Source organism: Phocoena sinus, chromosome 18 (genome assembly GCF_008692025.1).
Source record: "Phocoena sinus isolate mPhoSin1 chromosome 18, mPhoSin1.pri, whole genome shotgun sequence".
NCBI lineage: Eukaryota > Metazoa > Chordata > Mammalia > Artiodactyla > Phocoenidae > Phocoena > Phocoena sinus.
In genome coordinates this window covers 77849205-77873542 of record NC_045780.1, presented here as the reverse complement: position 1 = coordinate 77873542, position 24338 = coordinate 77849205, and the positions used below count along the sequence as shown (strand labels likewise).

General features: G+C 49.1%; 1 protein-coding gene across 1 annotated transcript in view; it reads right to left on the bottom strand.

Annotated features, from left to right (window-relative positions):
* Positions 1-24041, bottom strand: part of ARHGEF7 (Rho guanine nucleotide exchange factor 7) — a 126376-nt gene extending 102335 nt beyond the window's left edge. The window contains 1 exon segment of the mRNA XM_032611759.1: positions 23860-24041. Within this exon segment, the coding sequence (XP_032467650.1) occupies positions 23860-24024 (165 nt within the window). The 5' untranslated portion in view covers positions 24025-24041.
* Positions 24042-24338: the final 297 nt, after the last annotated feature.

Genomic DNA, 24338 nt, shown 5'->3' with positions numbered 1-24338 from the left:
TATGGTAGACTGCATTACATAATGCTGTAATTGAGATGGTGTTTTATTATAAAGATATACTGCATGTAATTATTTGTAAATATATATATATGTGTGTTAAATAAGCTATCTTTAAACAGAAATACACCTAAAAACAAGATTATGTATTGATTGGTTGACCAGATGTCGTGACCAGAGGTTCAAAGGAAACTAACCCTGTATTTCTCCATGAACAATGGTTCAGTAGTTGCTAATTCAGTGGTCATGGTGCCCTTGTAGAATGTAACTACCACAAATAATGAAATCAACTCTACGTTTAAAATTATTGATCCATAAGGATCTAATTGTTATGATTTCTCTTCTGAATTGAGTCAACACAGCTATTGTGAGTTCACAAATGATGGAAACATATGTTACAGTTCTTGATAAAAATTATTAAATACAAAATGCAAATTTTATTTGGAAATATATATCTTCATGAGATGTATAGGGTTTTTTTTTTAATTAGTTCATTAACCCATGGATAATCATCACTTACTGCTGGAAAGAGATACGGACCAGCGCCAATTCTATTCCTATCTTGGGGTTTTTTTAATGCAAAAACTGAGAAACCTTGCTCATAAAAATAAGCACATGGAAATGGAAAGGAGTTTTGTTAGGATGCCTCTTTGAAGCCTTCTGAGTTACATAGCCAAAGTCCAGATATAATCTGTCATAAATAAAAACTTAAAATCATCAGCCAACAGCTTGATTGGGGTCTCCTTCAATTTCTGTGAAAGCTAAGAAGTACAACCCTGAGCTGCAACACGCAGTCATCAGAGTCACTCCCCTCCCAGCACCGGCACCCTTTGTGACAGCTGGGAGGCCTTCCACCTGGCAGCGTGCACCTTGGGAAGACAACAAAGGGTGAAGTGGGAGAAGGCCATTGTGAAAGGGGAGGTGGGACGGTCGGACCAGTGTGACGCTCTCCTTGCTCAGAGACAGCTGCTCTGGCTCCTTGGTTTTAGTTGAGCATGGATGCAAGCTGAGGACCTAGAAATGGAAATGGATTCCCTTAAAACTATCCTGAACTTTACCTAAAGCAACGTACCTGTTTGGAGAACTGTAATGTAAAAGAGTCAAAACTTTATAGTCAGTAGTTCCTAACTGGAACGCACATACTGACCGCAGACAAGCCACTTGACCCTCTATGTCCACACCTCTATCTCCAGTTTAAGGCTGACGTGTTCAGCGTTTGTCAACAGGGCTGTTGGGAGGATCAGATGCATAATAAGTTAGTCCGACAATATTGGACCTAGACTCCTGCCAGGTCACATGATGAGCACTGTGACTGCAAAGAAGAGGGGGGCACAGCCCCTGCCCTCGGTGAGGAAGAACTGCTCACAGTGTGGCAAGTGCAGCCACACAGGTGTATGCTCAGGACCCTGGAGGCACAGACAGGGCAGGCCAGAGGCTTAGCCACCCCAAACGGTGACAGCCGAGTCACCGTTTCACCAAAAGGGTGAAGAGGCAGATGGGACTGTATTATCAAGGGTGTGACACTTGAAAAGTCCATCATGTTTTCAAGGGTGGTGAATAATCAGGGCAACTGAGATCATGGGTGAAGCTGCAATGGAAGAAAATGCATTGGAGCGATGATGATACAAAAGGAGATATTTAAAAGCTCCCCCCCCCCGCCATATTTTGCTGAAGAAGCTGTATGAATGGTAAGTGAGCACATGAAAGAGTGTTGAGCATCATTAGTCATCAGGGAAATGCAAATTAAAAGCACAGATAACACTACCCACCCACCAGAGCAGTGAGATGGAAAAGGCTGACAGTATCGAGCGTTGGCAAGGATGGGAAGCAACTGGAGCTCCCACGCGTGACCAGTGGGAGTGTCAGGTGGTGCGCTTGGGAAACCGGCAGTTCCTTGCAAAGTTAAACATACCTAAGCCCCAGCAATTCCTCCCCTAGGTGTTTACCCAAGAGGGATGAAAACATATGGCCACAAAAAGCCGTGTTCAAGAATGTTTACAGCAGCTTTATTTACAGTCACCAGAGCCTTCAGAACCTGAAGGCGAGCTCCGCTCAGTGCATCTCCAGATGTGTTCAGAGAGGAGCTCTGGCCTCAGATGACCAACAGCTGCCCCATGTGCTTTCCAGAAATCCTCTCCCAAACTTGCCACGATAATAAACTCCAGGCTTTCCCGCCAAAAACTCTAATCGGGCAGAGGCATAGACAGCCCCCAAACCATTGTGATTTTCCTTTGAAATATGGCTTTTGTACTCAATGTTTGGCAAGGGGTGTGTCTGACGCTCTGAGAATTTGCTACAAACTAAATCACAAGGCAATGTTAAGGCCAGACTTCAGAGACCTCCGCAGCTGCCCAGCTCCCACCTTCTCAACTCCTTTCTACCACCCACTCCACGCCGGGGACAGCCAGCTCTACCCTCAGTCCAAATAAAGTGCCAACTAGAGGAGCTGCCTTCTCCCCAAGTCTGAAGGAGTTTAGAGTTTTAGTTCCCAAAACTGCTTGAGGAAGAAGAATAGGCAGTTCTAGCAAGCAAAGAATTAACATAGGTTCAGTGTTACTGCAACACTTAAGATGGAGAGTACAGAAAACCGCTGCAGCTTGTAACAGCTGGGAAACACTCAGCTGCTCAGGAGCCTAGTTCCCAGAAGCGGTGGCCTGAACTGGTGACTTCCCAGGGTGCCTCCATGTCCTTATCCCTGCCCTCATTTTGTAAATAGTCTCTTTGTTAAACTCTCTTCAACCATTTCTGTTTAGCATGCCATCTATCTCCTGCTGGGACCCTAACCCAGTGAGCTTCCTGGTGGTACGGTTAAAAATAGAAAACAGTGTCACAGCAAAAGATGAGAAACAATTTAGGGAAAGGATTAGGTCAATTACAGTCCTGCCACAGAACAGACCACCAGCCTACCACACAGCATTTAAAAAGAGTCAGCTTTATATACTGATAATGTCACAACCTCCTGGTCACAGTAGGTGTGGGACAAGGAACATGGGGAACAGTATGCAGGACATGCTGCCTTAGTGTTTAAAGAAAAAAGCAAGAAGAAGATGTGCCTGGGTGTTCAGAAATGCATGGCCTGGGACTTCCCTGGTGGCGCAGTGCTTAAGAATCCACCTGCCAATGCAGGGGACACGGGTTCGATTCCTGGTCCGGGAATATCCCACATGCCGCGGAGCAACTAAGCGCGTGCGCCACAACTACTGAAGCCCGCATGCCTAGAGCCCATGCTCTGTAACAGGAGAAGCCACCACAATGAGAAGCCCGCGCACCACAACGAAGAGTAGCCCCCGCTCGCCGCAACTAGAGAAAGCCCGCGTGCAGCAACAAAGACCCAACGCACCCAAAAATAAAATATAATAAATCTTAAAAATAATAAAAGAAATGCATGCCCTGTCTCTGGAAGCACATGCCGGATAACGGGCTGCCTCCAGGGAGAGGACCCGGGGCTTGGAGGACAGAGGGGGAGAAGGGAAACTTGCTTTGCACTCTGTACTTTTTGGTACCCTTTGAATTTTGTACCACATGAAAGTATTATTAAATAAATACATTTTTTAAAAGAACACTCCATTCTAATGTTCTCACAGGTCAAGGTGCCTCCCCATTAGAAAACAGTCCTCTCTGGAGAGCCCAGCTGTCAGTGTGTCGGGGCCCTCGTGAGGCAGGTCTCCACCACGCCATGCCAATATGCAACACTATGCTTAAAATCCTAAATTCACCACCTAATAATTAGCACTGAATGTAATGACCTGGTAGCCATGGCTTTATTCTAACTAGAGTGCAGCTGTCTCCTGATCAGGGACCACACTTGTCCATAGCTCTCCGCTCACTCTGCAGCCAGAGAGTTTCAGGGGAGTAAAGGCAGAGGTCTGCAGAGCTCACTTGGAGGCTACGGGGCTCCTCCTCCAAATCCATGGAAAACAGTGAAGCATCCAGCAGAGAGCTCAAGGACTTGGCAGCTAAATACCAGATAGTAAATTAGCTCCCAAAGTGTGTGGCCTGGGTTACAAGTAGTTTACTGGAAGACACTTAAGCTTTTAATAAAGTACATTTTTCTTTGGCTTCCCTTCTTCATTATTTCCCAAAGCCCAGCTCCTGTATGGATGCTATGGTCATCTGGGGAAAAATAAAGATGTCATCTATTAGTGTGGAGCTAGGCAAGCCATAAAGGGTGATCAGAAATATGAATGCACTAAGTTCAGCCATCCCAGACATGGGGGATGTCAGGGGCAGGTGGACCAGCAAGACTGCGTGGCTTAAATTAGCTCGGGTGTCCCCCGAGGCTCGGTTCCCACAAGCTCCAAAAGCACATTTTAAGTCCTTCAGAGATGGTGGCAACAGTCCCAAATTGATACCAATGCCAAAAATGGATTTTTTTAAATGTGGGCATAAGCTTTCACCAGACTACCTAGGTTAAATTTCTCCACTGCATTTGTGTTTTGCTCTCCCAGTAATGTTAGATCAAAACAGGTAGGTGTGTAGTAATCGTCAAATGACAGCAGTCTTGAAAACAGCACATGCCCTGTGGTGGCTGTGATCCAGACACCTGGGACGCAGAGGTGCACGGGCCAGGCCGTCATTAATGTCTTGTGCCTTCCTTAAGCAGACGCCATTTCTTACACCTCGGAAGGATCTTGATACAGGGAAACAGGAGTACAAATTCCTAAGACAACTCAGATTGGGCCTTGTAATCGGAGATTTTTCTTAACTGAAGTTTCACCTGTTCATATGAAATAATCATCCCTTTTTTCCTCTCATTCTCATGCTTTCAACCCAACGGAAACATGTATTTTGTAAATCTGAGCCACTGCTTACTTTCTTCTTAAGCTCAATTTCTGCAGTATTTCCGGTCCTTTGACATCCATCTCCTCTCCTACTGAGCACATTTCAGAATGGCTACCGATGTCTCTGCCTGTGTCCATTGGTGGAAAAGCCTGTAGAGAGGCTCGTGGTCTCCGATGGGAGGGTGCCATGCACCTCTGCAGTGTCAGTGCAGCAGGTAGGGGCGAGAACACCCCCAGGAGAGGAGCCCTGCCCCCCAGGAGCATGGGGCACTGGTGGCCGCAGGTCTCACGGGTCTCCTCTTTGCCTCACGGACAACCCAACCCCCTACCTTTGACCGAGACATCTCAAGGGAGAATGTCAAGTCCTGTCCCCGCAGCCACTGCTGGGATTGCACCGATGAAACCTGTGTCCTCAGATGTCTGCGCGGGGCCTGTGTGGCCTGCCACCCCATTGGTTTACCTCGCTGTGCACGCTCCGCCCTTTCCCACGCAGTGAAGCCAGGGGCAGCAGTGGGAACTTCGGAGAAGCGCCCTGCCTCGTGCCCGACCAGCCCTCCCGGTGAAAGAACCCGTCTTTCATTTCTAAACAGCCCAAGAAGCTTCATTTAAGGCAAGTTAAAGCCTCTGGGCCAGAAGACGGGACACTGACCACCTTGGAGAAAGTTCTGTTTTCACCCACACGTTAGCATGTGGGAGGCTTGAAGGCGCGCAGAGAGGGCTGGCTGACTTTGGAGGGGGGCTGGGAAGCGAAAGGGAGCCTTCACCAGAGGAAGGAACGTGAATAAGGGGAGAGGAAAAAGCTGGGGACGCCCAGTGGCAAGCGTGCCTCTCTATAACTAGCAGCGAAGACCCTCCCCAGAGGGAACGGCAGGGGAAGCAGGCGACCACAGCTTGGAGCACTCGTGCTGTAAAAGCCTCTTGCGTGAAAGAAGCCAGTCGAGACTTCATATTAAGTGTGAGTAATAAAAAGGTGATAAGAAGCTCATTATCTCCCGAGCTCTTAAGTACCAGCAGAGTACCTGCTGAAATAGGGCCGTAGCTGTAAGATGTGGAGCAGTATGTAGTTCAAAACTACGTTTTCAAACGATCACTTACAAAAACTGAGCTTCATTAGTTAAAGATAAGGCGGCCAATGCATACTCAGGAATTCTATTTCTTCCATATTACTATAGCTGGAACATCTCCCTGCACATTTATAATTTGCCTGTCACATCACTCCTCTGCTCAAAACCCTCAAAAGCCCCCCATTTCACTCAGAGTAAAAGCCAAAATCCTTTAAGAGAATAAAAGGTAAGACACAGACTGGACGAAAGTACTGCATTTGCAAAACACACAGCCAATCACGGACTTTTATCTAAAACATACAAAGAACTACTAAAACCCAACAATAAGAAAACAGACAGCCCATTGGAAAAATGGGCAAAAGACCTGAACAGTCTCCTTACCAAAGAAGATACACAGATGGCAAGGCCACTAAACATATGAAAAGATGCTCCACATCATATGTCATCAGGGAAATGCAAATTAAAAGAACAGTGAGACACTGCTGCACACCCATTAGGATGACACAAATCTGGACTTCCCTGGCGGTCCAGCAGTTAACCCTTCACCTTCCAGTGCAAGGGGTGTGGGTTTAATCCCTGGTTGGGGAGCTAAGAGCCCACATGCCCCGCGGCCAAAAAACCAAAACATAAAACAGAAGCAATATCGTAACAAATTCAATAAAGACTTTAAAAATGGTCCGCATCAAAAAAAAGAATGACACAAATCCAACACTGACAGCACCCAATGCAGGCAAGGACGTGGAGCAACAGGAAATCTCGTCTGCTGCTGATGGGAATACACACTGGTCCACACCATGGTAGAGACTGACTTGTAAAACTAAACATCCTCTTATCATAAGGTCCAAAGATCTTGCTTCTTGGGTAAATTCGCTTTCCCCAAATGAGTTGAAAACGTGTCCACGCAAAAACCTGAATACAAATGTTTATAGCAGCTTTATTCATAATTGCCCAAAGCTGGAAGTAATCAAGGTGCCCTTCAGTAGGCGAATGAACAAATAGACTGTGGTCGGTTCAGAAGATGGAAGATCATTCAGCAATAAAAGAAGATGAGCCACGAAAAGGCATGGAGGAGACTTCATGTTACTAAGTGAAAGAAGCCAATCTGAAAAGGCTACGCACCGTATGATTCCAACAATGTGACATCCCGGAAAAAGTAAAACTATGGCAACAGTAAAAAGATCAATGGTTGCCAGGGACTAGGGGAGAGGGCGGGATGAACAGGCAGAGCACAGAGAATTTTTAGGGCAGTGAAACCATCCTGTGTGACACTGTGATGATGGATACGTGTCATGTCCAAACCCACGGACTGCACAGCACAGGGTGAACCCTAATGTACATTATGGACTTTACTTAGTAATGTATCGGTACTGCTTCATCAACTGTAACAGGTTTCCCACACTAGCACAAGACGTTAACAATAGGGGCAAGTGGAGAGGGGTGGATGGAAATTCTGTGTACTTTCTGCTAAATTTTCTGGAAACCTAAAACTGCAAATAAAGTCTACTCATTTATTTTTAAAGTCAAAGTCCTTATGATGGCTGAGCAGGCCCTGCACGGTCTGTTCCCTCGTTCCCTCCTTGACCTCATCATCAGCCAGCTGCTACTCTCCCCCAACTCACGGTGGCCTCTGCTGTTCCCAGAATTTGCCAGGCAGGCTCCTACCTCAGGACCTTTGCACAGCCTAGTCTCTCCACCTGAAATTCCCTTCTCCCCAATATTCACGTCACGCCTTGCTCATATACATCAGGTCTTTGTTCAAATGTCACTTCTCTGTAACGCCTACCCTACCTACCAGAAGTAAAACTGCAATGTCACCCTAATTGCTGGCATCCCCCCGTTTTTCTCCATAGCCCTATCACTGTCTAACATGCTGTGCAATCTACTTGTGTACTATGTACGCGTCCAGAACACCTCCCTGTGCCGTGACATATATGCCCCACAGGCAGTCTGTTTGATGAGTGTTACATCTCAACACCTGGCACATACAAGCACTTAGTATATTATTGGTTCAGTGAATTAATGGTTTAATTAAGGACCTTTGCCTATGACACGAATTCGGTACCAGAATCACTTGGTTATAGCCACCTGAAGTGAAGGTGCGATGCTGACAGCACCTAGAACCAAAAAGTAATATAATCGGTCTCATATGAGAATTGAATATTTGAGACAGGAACTGTGCTGAAAAACACTTGGAAATATAATCACCGTAGACAAAACATTACAGAGACATAAAAGACGCTCTTGGGTTTTACCATAAACCCTAAGCCCTGTCTGTCACGGCTGACGGATGCATCCTGTTACCACAGGCTCCGTCTGAGGCCGGCCGCCCGGCTGCTGCCCAGCCCTCCCAGGACCGCCAGCTCGGCGTCCAGGGCTCCGTTTTCGCTCTGTGGGTATCAGGCGTCGGTCAGCCGGGCGCCGCTGAGAGCCAGCACTCTGGTTTCAGCAACGTCTCCTGTCACTAAGGAAGATCGCTGCCTCGAAGCGGGGCTCCCGGAACCAGCTGGCCGGCTCCCCCAGGCCTCGGCTCCTGTCGGCGGCTGGCATGGTGTACAGCCGCCCACGAGACCTGCGTGGGGACAGGCTTGCCTTATGCCCGGGTCCCAAGTTTCACAAAGGGGCCGGAACAAGCTGATGAGGCCCTCTCGTGATTCTGACATTTCAGAGCTGAGAGACCCACGGGGAGAGCGGGACAGGGAAAGCAGTGAGGAAGGGCGCCGCCAGAGCTGCAGCTTGTCTCCCCGCGGCCTCGGGAGGCAGGCGCTGCCCTCACCGCATCCTCCTCCTTCAGCCTGCTTCCTCTCCGTCCCCGGGTTCTGTCCTCTCCACTCGACTTCTGAGCCCAGCCGCTGAGCTTTACTTCAGTTATTCTGTGTCTCAGCTCCGTAATTTCCGTATGTTTCTTTTTCATAAGCCCTCTTTCTTTGCTGCGATCTCCTATTCTTCCACTTGTCTCAAGAGAATCTGTAATTGTTTCTGAAGCCTTTTTATGAGGGCGGCTTGAAAACCCTTGTGAGGTGGTTCCAGGCTCATTCACTGCAAGGAGACGGTCGCTGAAGCTCGTCTCCGCCACGACACCTAGAAAAGCAGGTCCTGTGACCAGACGTGGGTAGGGGCCTGGGAGGTTGCCAGAAACCATCTCTGTTTTCTCCGTCTTCAGTGACAAAGTGAATTCTTAGTTGGCTACTGAATTGAAAAGCATAGACTGGAATGAACTCAAGACGCACATCCTCGGTGGCGGTGGAAGGCCAGCATGTGCCACAGACCCTGCAGACCTGCAGAGAAGCAGGGCCCCAGTTTTAAAGACCCCTAGGCCCACGGCCCCTGCGAGCAGCAAGGGACAGAGGCACAGCTCAGCAGACCGACTCGCTGGACCCAGATGCCCCCCACCCACAGCTCAGCAGTGCGGGTGATTTACCCCCCGCCCCGAAAGCTGTAGTTTCCAAGAGAACCCTTACCCACAGGTGTCTCCATATCTTTTGGTAGCTTTTAGTGACTCATCATCTTATTTAGCTATAGTTCCTCCCAACCCTAATATGAATATTTCAAGGATTCCTCCTTAAGCGCCTCAACTTAAATAATACATTCATCAAATCTCATACAAGCCTCCTGAGCTTGGCCTCAATACAGATGGTGGTTCTCTTCTGTGTATTTTTTTAAAATATTTGGCTGCGCCGGGTCTTAGTGGCAGCACGTGGGATCTTGAGTTGCAGCTGTGGGATCTAGATCCCTGACCAGGGATCGAACCCCGGGCCCCCTGCATTGGGAGTGTGGAGTCTTAGCCACTGGACCACCAGGGAAGTCCCTCGCTTCTGTTTTATGCAACAATTTTCTAGATGTAAAGAAGCATGAGGAATCCCATTTTGGATTGTGCCCCTTCCAATCCAAGGCAGGATTCATTCCAGGCTCTCTACCTCCATGTTTCAATGCCCCAAAGGCCCACAGAGAAGCAGCATGGGGTCTGCTCTGTCCTGAACTAAAAGGCACTAGGTTAGGAAATTTCCCAAGCATGGGGGTGGGGGCCACATCCAGGTAGGCGAGCAGCCTGTGCTCACCTGTGGAAAAGCTCCCAGGTGACCACATCTCGGTCTCCCATCTTCTTAAAGCGCCGTGCATGCAGTCTGGCTGGTCCCAGGTTACGGTACTCCTGGGCTGAGGAGCTCAGTGGGCCGTCAGAGGTGCTGAAATGTGTCCCCTGGACCAGCTGCATCAGCATGGCCTGCACACCTGTGAGAAACGCTGATCCTTCCTGCACAGCTGTGAGAAACGCTGATCCTACCTGCACAGCTGTGAGAAACGCTGATCCTACCTGCACACCTGTGAGAAACGCTGATCCTACCTGCACAGCTGTGAGAAACGCTGATCCTATCTGCACACCTGTGAGAAACGCTGATCCTACCTGCACACCTGTGAGAAACGCTGATCCTCAGCCCCAGCCAGACCTACAGAATCAGAGGCTCTGGGCTGGAGTCCGGCAGTCAATTTTCACAAGCCATCCAGGTGCATTTGGGCACACTCAAGTGTAAGAACCACATAACCACCTAAGCCAAAGGTACAAAGCGATGAAAAGCCCATCATTACTTGAAAACAACTTGAAATGCAGGTACTGCTAACTCTGATATCAGTAATTTCACTAACATTTTTACATAAAATTGTAAAAATTTTTATACAAAAAATTAATTGTTGGGCAGCTATGCCACTTCCAGCTGTAAGAAAAAGAAAACCATCCCAACCCAGAAATTTTCAAGCCATAAGCTCCTCAATGAGAGAGAGAGAGAGAGAGAGAGAGAGAGAGAGAGACTTCTTCCTTCCCTACCCCCACCCCCAATAATACTCTCCCCACCATCCTCTCAAAGAAGAAGGATTAAGGAGAAAAAATAACTGGTGAGCTTCCATTCCCCATACGTGGAGACAGGCTGAATAGTGCGGGTTTTATTGCTTTGACTGGGAAAAATAATACCCGAAAGCTAAACACTGCTTACGTTTACTGTGGTTATTTAGGGACGATACTCCCGATAAACACTACTTGATTTACCTTTATCTCCCTTCTTTTATTATGATATGTAACTAATTGTGAGCATTTTCTAAATGAGAAAGAGAAAGCAAATCCCAGGAGAGATGTGTGTATACTCATAGAATGATAAAACAAATAGGCCTCAACTTGAACCTGAACTTTCTAAAAATTATACGTTGACATCCCTAAAAGGCCTTACCTCCATCAGCTCTGGGCTTTCAAATGTCAGCGGCAAAACACAGAGACAGCCTAGAGCAGTAAGTTCTCAGCCACGTCCCCATCTTTACCTTTAAAGCCATTCATGAATGTAAAATGAATCAAAGGGGGAAGTAAAGTGAATCAAAGGGGAAAGATTAAACACCTGACGTTAATTCATTTAAGACAAGACGGAAACCTCAGATGGCTCAGAGTCACCACTGTGTAGTCTCAACACACTCTGGACTTGAACACATGTTAAAACAGGTAGGAAATGAGGGGGGAAACACCATAGATATACTTCCCTGAAGCCACTGAAAGAAATAAGAGTTTTCTAGAGGCTCCTTTATCAAGAAAAAAACAGCTGAAGGTCAACATCCTCTTAACAAAATTTCCGAGTTCCCGAGCGTCATGGTGTGAAAACTCGCTGTAAATTCATACATCCCTGCGTCCAGCGGGCCCTCTGTGGGTGCCCAGCTGCCCCCCGCTCTCTCACGCTCCACACTCTCCTCCAACATTCTCTGCTCCCCACCTCCGTGTCCGCAGCTGCCTCCGTTCCAACACCCCCTCCCCAGCTCCTCTGTCTGTCCTGAGCTCACACTCCCCCCCTTTTCCTGCGCACAGGCGCCCTTGCTAAGATCACAAATGACTGGGTTGAGTGCTCAGCCAGGCCTGTCCAGCACAGTCCAGGCGTGCCCGCTGTCCCAGGATGATCAGTGACGGAGCCCTCTTCCCTTCAAGCACACTGCCAACGCTTTTTGGGTGTGGGGTTTTGAAGCCCACTCCCTTGACCTCTTGCAGTCTACTGGACATCCTCCTCCACTGACTTCAGGTCACCACACTCCCCCCCGGACTTAACCACCACCTTCCTTAGCCCCTCAGACTCATCCGCATTGCCTGGCCAGCCAGGTCTGAGTCCCCAAGGCCTTCTGGAGTTCTCACCTATAATTTCCCCTTGGGAAACATCACCACCCCACACTTGCATTCACATCTCTATGGCGTCACTCCCAAATTTATACCCAGCCCAAATGTCCTCTCTGAGCTCCAGTCCAGCACCCTCAGCACTGAATCCATTCATGACCTTCTTGTTCCAAGCCTAGGCCCCAGGCCAGGCTCCCACTCACACAGGTGACTCTGCCAGCCATCCCCGTGCGCAGCCAGAATCCCAGGAGTTACCGTGGACCCACCATGGAGCCCCACTGACTGCCTTCCCTCACACTCTCCCCCGCCATCTTCGTGGTTTTTGCAGCACGGTGTCCATCCCAATCCCAGCTCCCGCTGGCTCTCAACGGACCACACTAAGAACTTAATAACGCTCTTCTCCGCATCTGTTCTGGGCCCCATCTAATCCATTTCCCACACTGGGAAGTTTGGAGTATTGTTTTCAAAATCTGCAACTGATCACATCATCCTTCCCTTTAAAACTCTGAAAAAATCTTTAAAACCCAAAGTCACTCAACGTCCTGTGGGGCCTGGCGCATGGCTCTCTCTCCAGGAGCACTTGAGCTCTCCCTCGGTCTCAGCACTGTGGCTACCCAGAAGTCCCCCACTGCTCCTCTAATTACACACCCCCTCTACTCACGCCAGAGCCCACTCATGTACTGCTTCTGGAGGAGACCTTCCCTAAGACACCACCTGTCCCATCTGCCAGATGTAAATCAGCTTCCTCTGCTACACACTTTGAGAAATCTGTTCCTTGCCTCCAGAGCACGTATCTCAACTTGTAAAGCAAATTCAAACAGTATCTTTAACGTGCTTCTCCTTCACTAGATGGTATGCGAGTCTATTTTTGTTAATCATTAAGTGTCCCAGCACAATCCTTGAACCACAGTAGACACCTGATACAGATTTGATGAGAAGATAGACAGATAAATAAGTGAGCTCTTAGGCAAGGAGGCTAAGTATACTTGCACTTTAAAATTCCGTACACGTTTTCTGAACAATCAGGTTCAGAAGTAGAGGGCTGGCAGTAAAATGAATTAAAGCTCCACTCCCTGCAACGTGCAGGGTGAAACTGTCATGTAACACACACTGAGATGTGATCCACATACCGTAAACTGCTCATACTTAAAGTGTACAGTTGGAGGAGTTGCAACACATGTGCACTTGTGAAACCATCACCAGAATCAAGGTAATGAACACCCCTACCCTCCAAAGGACTCCTTGTGCCCTCAGAGTGTCTCTGTGCAAGCACTGGTCTACTTTCTGTCACTACAGATTATGATGGCTTTTTGGTAGAATTTTACATAAGGGGAATCATACAGTATGAACTTTTTTTCTAGCTCCTTTACTCAGCATAATTTTTACCCACACTAGAGCATATTCCCTTTCATTGCCGAGTGGTATTCTATGGAAATACAACACTTCGTTTATCCATATACCAGTTGAAAATCTCTGGGTTGTGTCTAGTTTGTGGCTATTTAAAAATAAAGTCCCATTTTCTTGGGTAAACACCTAGAAATGGAATTGCTAAATCATTTGGCTGATGTGTATTTAATATCTCAAGAAACACCGTTTTCTAAAGTGCCTGTACAATTTTCATTCACATCAGCAGTGGCTGAGAGATCCAGCCCATCCACATCCTTGCCGACACATGGTAGGATCAGTCTTTTCAGTTTTAGCTGTTCCAATAGGTGTGTGTAGTGGTATCTCACTGTGGTTTTAATTTACATTTCCCTAGTGACTCATAATGTCGAGCACCTTTTCATGTGCCTGTCATCTGTATATCTGCTTTGGTGAAGTATCTGCTCAAAACGTTTGCCCATTTTTTAAATTGACTGTTTCCTTATTATTGAGTCTTGAGAGTTCCTTATACATTCTGGATATAAGTCTTACTCGGTAGAATTCACCAGTTAGGCCATCTGGCCTGGAATTTTCTTTATGAGAAGCTTTTAAACTACAAGTTTAAATTTTGTAATAGATACAGGGCTACTGAAGTTATCCGTTTCTTCTTGAACGAGCTTTGGTAGTCTGTGTCTTCCATGGAAATTGTACTTTTCATCTAAGATATAGAATGTATCGGCATAAAAATGTTCATAATATCCCGTTATTACCCTTTAAATAACTGTAGAATCTATAGTGATTCTCCACATTGGTCATTTGTGTCTTCTCTCTATTTTTCCTGACCAGTTCAAGAGGCCCATCAACTTTATTGATTTTTCTCAGAGAACCAAGCTCTTGGTTCTGTTGGTTTTCTCTAGTAATTTTCTGTTTTCCACGTCACCCATTCCCATTCTGTCCTTTATTGTTCTCTTTTGTCTATTAGTTGCTGTGGGTTTAATTTTGCCCATATTTTTCTATCTTCCTAAGGTAGAAGCTCTATTACAGCCAACAAAAGACTTAAATCATATGCAGGGTGAGTTCTCTCTCACTCCCAGAATATCGTTTTAACTAACAATTTATAAGCAGGGTGCTTAAGACTCACACCCGGGTTTCCCTGGTGGTGCAGTGGTTGACAGTCCGCCTGCCGATGCAGGGGACACGGGTTCGTGCCCCGGCCCGGGAAGATCCCACATGCCACGGAGCGGCTGGGCCTGTGAGCCATGGCCACTGAGGCTGAGCGTCCAGAGCCTGTGCTCTGCGTCCGGAGCCTGTGCTCCGCAAGGGGAGAGGCCACAGCAGTTAGAGGCCCGCATACCGCAAAAAAAAAAAAAAGACTCACACCCAACAAAATATAGTTACTGTTAGTTATTTGAAGAACCAGCCTTGGCTCACTGACATGGCAGTTACTTGAATTCAATCTAAGTAAATGTGCTTGGTCAGAGGTCAGAGGAAGGAGAAACAAACTCTTCTTCTCCATTTCTCATCCACTGATTAAGTCTGGGAGACACTCAGTTCCAGTCTCTCATCACTTAAAAGCAAGGCTTAAAAGTGTGGTACTTTCTGGAAGCTTAACCTTTGACACAAGGCTGTCGAGAATTTAACCCCATTCTATTTATGGAGCTTGTTTTCAAAAGAAACAAAAATGCCTTAACAAATAAGAGAACTGAGACCAGAAAATTTCATGTTTCCGTGAGAAGAAATCTGTTACCAGCACCAATGTCACATGAGCACCGTTGAACAAGGCAATTTCTCCAGCACCACAGAAAGATCGCCTGAAGAAGATTCCATGTGTTCCCACGCCTCTTACACCTCCTGAGAGCAAGCAACAGAGGCTACGGGCCAGGATGATCTCTCTGAAACTCCTAATTTTCTGTCAAAACCCCTCTAGCTTTCTTTCCTAAAGTGAACGACAGTCATAACCTTTTGGCATGCGTTCAGAAAGTAACAGGCTTTTTCAGATAATCTGTATTCCTGACAAAAGGCTTCTGAACAAATTTGCTAACTTCAGATGGAACTTAAAAGTCTCTTATGAACTTAAACTGTCTCAAGCACAGGAAATCGGTGGGAAAGTGTCTTCCTGGCAGAAGCATAGCACTGAGACACTCAGAACTGAGGGAGAAAGGCCACCGCAGGCCAGGGTGTTTACAAATAACCCAAACCAGACTGTTCTAAGGATTTTTGTTAGACTGCTAAAAAATCATGCTGCCAGGGCTTCCCTGGTGGCACAGTGGTTGAGAGTCCGCCTGCTGATGCAGGGGACGCGGGTTCGTGCCCTCGTCTGGGAAGATCCACAAGCCGCGGTAAGGCTGGGCCCGTGAGCCATGGCCGCTGAGCCTGCACGGTCCGGAGCCTGTGATCCGCAACGGGAGAGGCCACAACAGTGAGAGGCCCGCGTACTGCAAAAAAAAAAAAAAAAAAAAAAAAAAATCATGCTGCCAGAGCATGACTTCACTGCCAGAAACTGCAACTTCAAAGCAAACTTGGAAATGAGGATTCCCATTTTAAACTAAAACTAGATATAAACTGGAAGAGGTTTCAAGTGCTACACTTTTTCTGGCGCTGAATTACATTCACCTTCTTTAGAGAAAAGATAGGAACTTGATCGGTCCCTTTAAAAAAAGCTGCTCTAAGTGTAATAATAATTAAAGTTACACACAAAACAGCACTTCCGTTCTCCAGACTTGTACCGTGTCTACTGCCACGGTGAGGCTGCAGGACAGGCAGCCACGAAACCTCAGTGGCAGCTGAGGTGAGCTTGCGTTTTGTCCGTGGGGCTGCAGGTCCACCGGGCAGTGCTGGGCTCGCCTGAGCTCGCTCACACAGCAGTGAACTCTGATTCCGGGTAGCAGCTCTGCGACCTTGGCTAGCCTCTCTCACAACTGGGTGTTGGTGGGCTGCAGGTGGGCCCAGGAGGCCTCGGCACGGACAGTTGAGCTCTCTGCCCTGTGGTCTTGCATCCCTCAGCATCCGAGGCCCGGGCTGGTCCTCAGGGTGGAAGCAGGGTCTGAGAGAGCATGGAAACACACAAGGTCTCTTCAGGCCTGCGCTAGCAAGTAGCACTTGTCACTTCTTTTTTGTTTTTAATTAACTTTTTTTTGGTTGTGCCGGGTCTTAGTTGTGGTAGGCGGGCTCCTTAGTTGTGGCTCCAGGGCTCCTTAGTTGCAGCATGCATGTGGGATCTAGCTCCCTGACCAGGGATCGAATCTGGGCCCCCTGCATTGGGAGCACGGAGTCTTATCCACCGTGCCACCAGGGAAGTCCCACACCTGTCATTTCTGCCACGTCCCATTGGCCAGAACAAGTCAAGGTCAGCTCAGATGCAAGGAGTGAGGAAACAGGCTTCACCTCTCAACGGGAAGAGCTGCAGTGTCACGCTACAAGGGCATGGCTACAGGGAGGATGGAGAATTGGGGCCACCTCCATAAACTACCACAACCGTCCTCTAATCTGCTGTGTACCTAGGAGGCTCACCTCCATAGAGGCTCACCTTCATGCACCACTGCCCCAGAGCCTTCCCCCAGCACTGTCCTGGAGACACCGTGCACTTAGACTACAGTGTGAATGACTCTCCCTAGACTGTGCAGTGCACAGCTTACACAGCCATATGGTGCTGCCCTCAGTGAACCCAATGATGAGTTTGGGCTGCGTGACGTCTTGAGTATTCCTTCCACTGAGAATTCACAAACGCTTTACGCTTCAGACCCGACGGCTTCTCTTATGACTCGACTGCAAAGTCAGTACAGAACACGTGTGTGTGTGCATGTGTTTCCGAGTACGTGATGCGCACACTAGGTTGCACACAGTAGGTGATAAATCCGTCACTTAGTTTTAACTATTTTGAGAAACTGTGTTGGAAATGTGTAAACGTCCCCACCCGATCTCCCTGCCTTTAGACTACAGCAGACACAGCGTACTATCCCACAGAAGCAAGGCTGAGGACTACCAGACCGGTTCATAAAACTTGAAGACTTCAGAGCTAACATTAGAAATATAAAAACACCGGGAGACAAATTCTCCTAACCTAAGTTGGTAGAATTGAAGAAGGAGGGGAAAAGTCAGAAGTCAAACCCAGGATACACAGGGCCCGGGGTGGCCCCAACGCCCTCCCTCTGCAGACACGGGGCGGGCTGGTGGGCCCTCACTGCCCATCTGTGACTCCCGGCCCTTCCCATGTGTGAAACCCTATCTACACGAAACCTGAGCCCGCAGCTTGGCCCTCCGGCCCCGCGCGCCAGCAGCTGCATGCGCTCAGCGGAGGGCTCAGGAAGCCACATTCCGTGTTCCCTCCACCCCAGACGATGGTAGTCTGGGAGGGTGGGAAGGGAGGGGCCCGCTAAGGTTGCAAGAATCTGCCCAGTTGTGAGAATAAGGACATATTCCGGGATTCGAGTAGCCTTCTGCTTCAGATCCCAGCTTAGAGTTTTCCTGGACATAGCAGGAGAAGTTTTCCGTGTTGATCCATAAAATAATAATAACTTCCATCTACGAGGACCTGTTCTGTGCCCAGCACTGCACAAAACCCCTCACATCTACTTGTTTACCCTCATAATGACCCTACTGCCCCAATAGGCCATTCCCTCCAGACAGGAATCGTTCATCTTATTTTTAGGAGGAGGCAACTGAGAGAAGTTAGGCAGGTTGCCCAAGGTCACACAGCAACTGGATGACTCTGGAGCACATATTGGGACCACCCCATTTTACAGTGGCCTCGGGGGGCGGCCAGTGGGTCTTAGGGACCCGTTAAACCTCCCAGGCCCCCCGTGCTGCCCGTGGTGGAGGTGAGTGCCCAGAGGGAGGGTGTGCCTTTTGCCACCTTCTACCAACAGTGACAGACTCATGGGCGACTCCGGCTCCCACGAGATTCCAGTCCAAAAGTCTAGAGACAGCCCTACCAAAAAAGTTTATTATACACACACACACACACACACACAGTATTGTTTCAGATCTTGGTTTAGATAGATTCCCAGTAAAGGCAGAGTAATCCCTGAAGCAGGAACCAGCCCTGACTTAGCGCAGGTGGGTGCCCAGCAGGTGCTCACTAAGGCAGCCCGAAAGGTCCCCAACCAGGGCAGCAGGCACACCTGGGGCGGAGCTTTCCACCCTGAGCCAGCTGGGGGCCCGGGCTCGGCACACTGCTGGTCTCAGTGTCTTCACCTGTGACACGGGGAGACTCGGGAGGACAGCGGGACAGCAGTTTAGCACGGTGCCTGCAGCTCAGGGCACCCACAGTTGTTTCTTTAAAAGAGAAGTAACTAAAGGCGGGCAGTGCTCAAAGAAATGAGGGAAGAAGGCCATGACGGGTGTCACTTCTATTAATAGAATGCGGTCCTGGGAGAGCACAGACGCTGAGTCCTCCCACCGGAGAGCTCCCAGAGGCAGCTGCCCCTGATGAAAGGCCATCCTGCAGCCCTTCCCCCAGCGCCCTGCAAGCCCAAGTCACCCTGGGCGCGCGCGTGTGTGTGTGCGTGCGCGTGCGTGCGGGGGTTGTGTGTGTGTGCGTGCGTTCACGCGTGTGTGTGTGCGTGCGTGCGAGGGCGGGGGGGGGGGGGTGGTGCGTGCGTGCCAGCGTCCACACCATAGCACTTCCAGCGTGGCTCTCGGGAGATCTCTGGAGGTAGTCCCGATTTAAATTGATTTTAGGTGGGGTTATTCTGAATGAGCCCGCAAATGCAGTTACATGGGGCCTAAAACCCAAACAAGAATCACCCTGGTGCAGGGTCAAGATGGTACTTGAAAGTCACATGCTTCAAAGGCGGCTGTTCATCATGACAAAACGAGCCATTCTGAAACCTTAAGTCGTTTCATTAGAAGCACCTTAATACAGCCAATAATGCAGTTTGCAAACTTTAAAGGAGCCTCCTTAAAAAACACAGGAGGTCACGTGTTCTATAACTTTTCCCCCTGCGGGCTTCACCCGCGCTGCCGAGCAGGTATTTACAGCAGCCACAGGGCAGGGCGCCGGCTTCCAAACCGGCTGGTCCTGAGTGAGGCCTCACACACCACACCGCCATTGCTGACCACGTCCTTCTCAGGGCCGAAGGGCCTAGAAAAGGCAAACTGCTCTCAGCGGACACTCAGAACTGCTGTCCGACGGCCACTGGGACTTCTCTTCCACCCCACCCCGCCCAGCCCCAGAATCCTAGGACAGAGCAGAAAGCAAGTCAGGAATCAATTAGGAAAAAGCAGTTTCTCCTTCCCATGCTGCATCAGAATTCACTGATTTTCTGCAAGTCTGCGGAAGATCAGCGAGGACTGCCAGATCACAGTTTGGGGAAACACAAACCATATTCTAATCCACGTGTCAGAAAAATCAGCGGAGGCTGGGCAGCCCAGACGCAGGTCCCTCCAAGGCCTTCGTTCCTCAGCGCCCGTTCCCTCTGCCTGACATCCTGACATCCTGACTTTTGAGTTCCTTCTGCACCACGCTGCTCGGGTTTTTTGGGGGTTTTTTTTTTTGAAATTTTGAATTTTATTTATTTTTTATACAGCAGGTTCTTCTTAGTTATCTATTTACACATATGAGTGGATACATGTCGATCCCAATCTCCCAATTCATCCACCACCACCCCCCCGACCACTTTCCCCACTTGGTGTCCATACGTTTGTCCTCTACATCTGTGTCTCTAATTCTACTGCTCTTGTTTTTATAGTTACGTTTTCTCCTGGACTAAAACGCTTAAGAACTTGTCATTCAATCTTTTTATCTCCAACAGCGCTTTGCACCCTGCAGACAGGTAAACACTTAATAAGTTGGTTTGGTTCCAACGTATCATCCGACCTGTTATGGGTTGGATTGTGACCCCTGAAATTCATATGTTCAAGCCCTAGGCCCCAGGGCTGCTGAACGTGATCTTATTTGGAAACAAGGTCATTGCCGATGTAATCAGTTGAGGTCATACTGGGGGAGGGAGGCCCTAATCCAATGACTGGTGTCCTTATAAAACGGAAGTTTGGACACAGAAGAGACCCCAGGAGATGCCATGGGAAGACTGGACTTGAGCTGCCCCAAGCCAGGAACCTCGAGAGGCCTCGGGGAGGCCGGGACAGAGCCTCCCCACCCCTGCAGAGGGGCAGCCCTGCCCACACCGCCATCCGGGACTTGTGTCCCCAGGGTGTGAGAGAATGAAGTTCTGTGTTTAAGTGCCTGGTCTGTGGTCCTTTGTTACAGCAACCCTAGGAAGCTAATACGCAGCCAACAGCTTAAACCAGTCTGAACACACACGCACACCCAGGGCATCTAGCAGGGCCAGAGGGCAGCACCTGATTTGTGCATTACACAAACACTGACAGATGGAGCGTCTCCTGGGCAGCATTTTACGGGTTACGGTGTGCTCTGTTATCCTGGGCAGAGAGAGAGAGAGAACCAGTTTCCTTGAGTGTTTCGTGGTGAACGAAGGAAGTTCATCTGCTGCAGTTACACGTAAAATTAAAGCAGCCTTGGGAATCCCCTGGCCGTCCAGGGGCTAGGACTCGGCTCTTTCACTGCCATGGGCCCGGGCTCAGTCCCTGGTCGGGGCACCAAGATCCCGCAAGCCACGTGGTGTGGCCGGTAACTGACTGACTGACTAAATAAATCAAGCAGCCTTTCATGACTTCCATGATCTGAATGTGTCTTCCTAGTCGTACGGAAGTTGCAGAGGATGGAACACGACTGCCCCTCAAGTTCACCCCCTGTGACTAAGTAGCCCAGGGATGTTTAAAGTGTTAACTCACGAGCTCAGGGCTCACAAGCCTCCCCGGGGTCTCCAGCCTTCGTGTGTTTCTCATCACAGGAGGAATGACGGAAGCAAACAGTGTGGGCAGGTCAGCAAAACATCCTGGCCATTACTAGACAAAATCAAAGCAGCGGAGCCTCATACACGAGGATTCAGGAGACCCTGTAACACCCATTTTTCTCTCCCCTACGGCAGAGAACGTATCAGAACACAGCGTTGGCGATAACTAAACGTGTCTCTTTTCACAAGCCCCTCTCGTCCCTGGCTGACCTTCCACCTAAAGAAAAGCAGCCTGCACGAGGGGAAACCTCAACAGAGCGCTTTTTAAAATGAGCAGAACAATCTGGACTGACACGAACCTGCCCTTCATTCTTCACCCTCTTCGCTGGCCCTAAAGCAGAACAAACCAACAGAATGCATGAAACACACTACGACATGTTTTCTTAACAAGAGGCACACGGGAAACCCAAGCCACCTCAACACTTTTCTCCATTCTGCCCTATGCTATCCGCAGCTGAATGGGTCGTGTTACATTTTGTGAATTTGCAAGTTAAGCTGCAGGCTGCTTACATCTCGTTAATCAGTCTTCTGTGTGTTCACGTAGCAAACTGGGGTCAAGTTAAGAGCCTTTCGATTCCACGTGAATACTCGGTGAAGTTTCCAAATGTTCCTTTTTAAGGAAAAACGTCCTCAGACTAACATTCCCACATTCGGTGAAGGCTGTTCAGCGTGTGTGCTCTCTGGCAGACGTCATTCGGTGTGCAAGCAGACATCAGAAAGTTCAACTAAATAACTCTTCTTGGGAAATGGAAAATGCTCGTGACATTTCTAAAACCCAGGCTTTCTAGAGGTGGAGAATGGCTAACAGTTTACTGCCCAAACCTACCTTCATACCACAGAGAATCGGTAGCTCTGTCTCTAATTTGCTACTTTGACGTTGAACTTTCACTGTGACTGTGTCCCTCTAAACAAACCAGTTGGGGCTCAGGGGGAATAAAAGGGTAGCTACGCTATAAGAAGTTTCAAATGACCACAGTTTTAGAACATGTTGGGTTGTTTCAGTTTGGCTTCTGCAAATTAAACATGTTAATCATTCCTCTCTTTGTTGTTTCCAAGATGAAAGGAATGCTACAGTTTTCTAAGAAAATCTTTCCACATTTAAAAGAAAGTGATTATTGAAGTCTGCCAGTCAGTATGAATGCAGTTAATATGCCAAGTAACATATGCATTGATAATGACATGTTTTTATCAAACAGCCTCTGAAGTTTCTTAAAGCTTCACTTTTAGAAATGGAAGTCTTTCACATAAGCCTATTTTGGTGAACTTAGCATGCATTTTCAATGCCTTTCAACATCTGTCTTTTATTACCAGAGGTCCTGATATCCAGATGACAGTGGAGTATTCTGAGTGCCTGGAAATATAGAGCCTGCTCCTTATTCTTGTCTTAAATCATAATTTTATTGTGACATCAGGTTCATTTAGAAGCAACATTTTTATCTCCTGGACAGACAGGCAGCTATTCACTCTAAAATGCAGGTTCTGTTTTCATAAACATGCTCCTAAAACTAGTGGGCATACACAATTCATATTAAATAAAATCTTTTCTGACCTTTTAAATGTAGTGCCAGAACATGGGCAACTTAAAAGTTTAAACAGTTTACTTTTTAAAGTCACCTAATTAACATTTTATTATTAGCAAATTGATACTGTGTGTTTCGGGCCAATACACCCCATTTAAAAAATTAAATAGTTTTTCCTAATTATGGTGCACTTTAATTTCTACATTTAACACCATTTAAGTAATTGTTGATCCTAAGATTATGTACTGGCAAAAAAAACTGGGATAAGACTGTAGTGTCTTTGAGATACAGGGATCCACCGTTTTAAAAAGCGCTCTCTCCGCTCGCCCCTGCTTTGTCAGCTGAGCCAGAGGAAAGCAAACTTGAATCACTCAAGAGTTGCAGCCAAGGTTCACCCTCCAGCCCCGAGGAAACCACAAGTCACGAAGAGGAGAAGCAGGGTCTGTAGGACTAGGGATTCTGTTCAAAATCAGGTACGAACCTGAAACTGAAATCTAGGACTTTAAGCCAGGCTTGAAGTATGCCAGGGTTTTCCAACCCTGTGTCTGCCATCCTTTGGGCTTGGAGACATGAGCATTCTTTCATGGGGAGGGCAGTAAATCATTTCACAACCCAGCCCTCAGCTACTGATACATGCATCCTTTAAAAATGCATAGCAATTGGTCAATTAAACAGAGGGCGAAACTCTCGTACGATACCACCAACAAAAGCTGTTCAAACAAAGCCTGGGAGGACGCTTTGCACGGCGGTTTTCTGCTCAGGTCACAGAGAGGGGCGACTCCTCCTTCGGGCGGGGCAGAGCGGAGCTCCCCGTCCCTCCCGGCCTCCCCGGGGCCGTTCCCCTTGAACACGGCTCGGACCCCTCCCCAGCCGGCCCCGCACACAATGGCGCCCCGAGCGGGATCCCGCCACCGGGTCCTCGCGCCAACAGCGCGCCCCCCGCGCGGGCCGCGTTCCTGGGTCCGCGCACAAAGGAGGCGCGTGGGCTCCTCCGCGCCCCGCGCTCTCCCGGCCCGCGCGGCCACCAGGTGCCGGCGCTAGCGACCCCGCGCCCGAGCGCCTCCGCGCATCCCGGGCCGCGGCGGGGGCAAGGTGGGGCGCGGGGCCTCCAGCCGCCCGCGGCCCCCGCCGCCAGGCCTCCCAACGCCCCGGGCCTGGCCGCCGCGGGGGCACGGGCCGGGGGGCACTCACTTTCTCGATGGTCCCGGGCAGCAGGCGCTCCAGCAGCCTGCAGAGGACCACCCCATCCTTCAGAGACGCCTGCAGGAAGCCCTCCGGGTCCGAGATGGTTTTCTTGGGCGACTCCAGCACCCCCAAGGTAATGAGCCACGTAACGGTCTGCTCGGCGGAATTCATAGCGGCGGCGCGCCCGGCCTCCCCGCGCCGCGAGCCCGTCTCGGCGCCGTTCACCTCGGAGCGGCCGCGGCCCGGCCGGCTGCGCCCACCGCCCCCTCCTCCTGCTCGCCCATGGAGAGGCCGGCGACGGCGATTGGCTCGGGCGGCGCCGCGGTCCGGCCGGCTCGCGCTCCCTCGCGTGCGTCCTGGCCGACTGTCAAGTGCCTTTTCATTAGATGCACATGAACCTGCGGCGGCCGCCCGGCGCCGCCCCCGCCGCCGCCTCCCGGCTCCCAGCCGCTGCCGCCGATGACATCACCGAGAGGAGAAGAAAG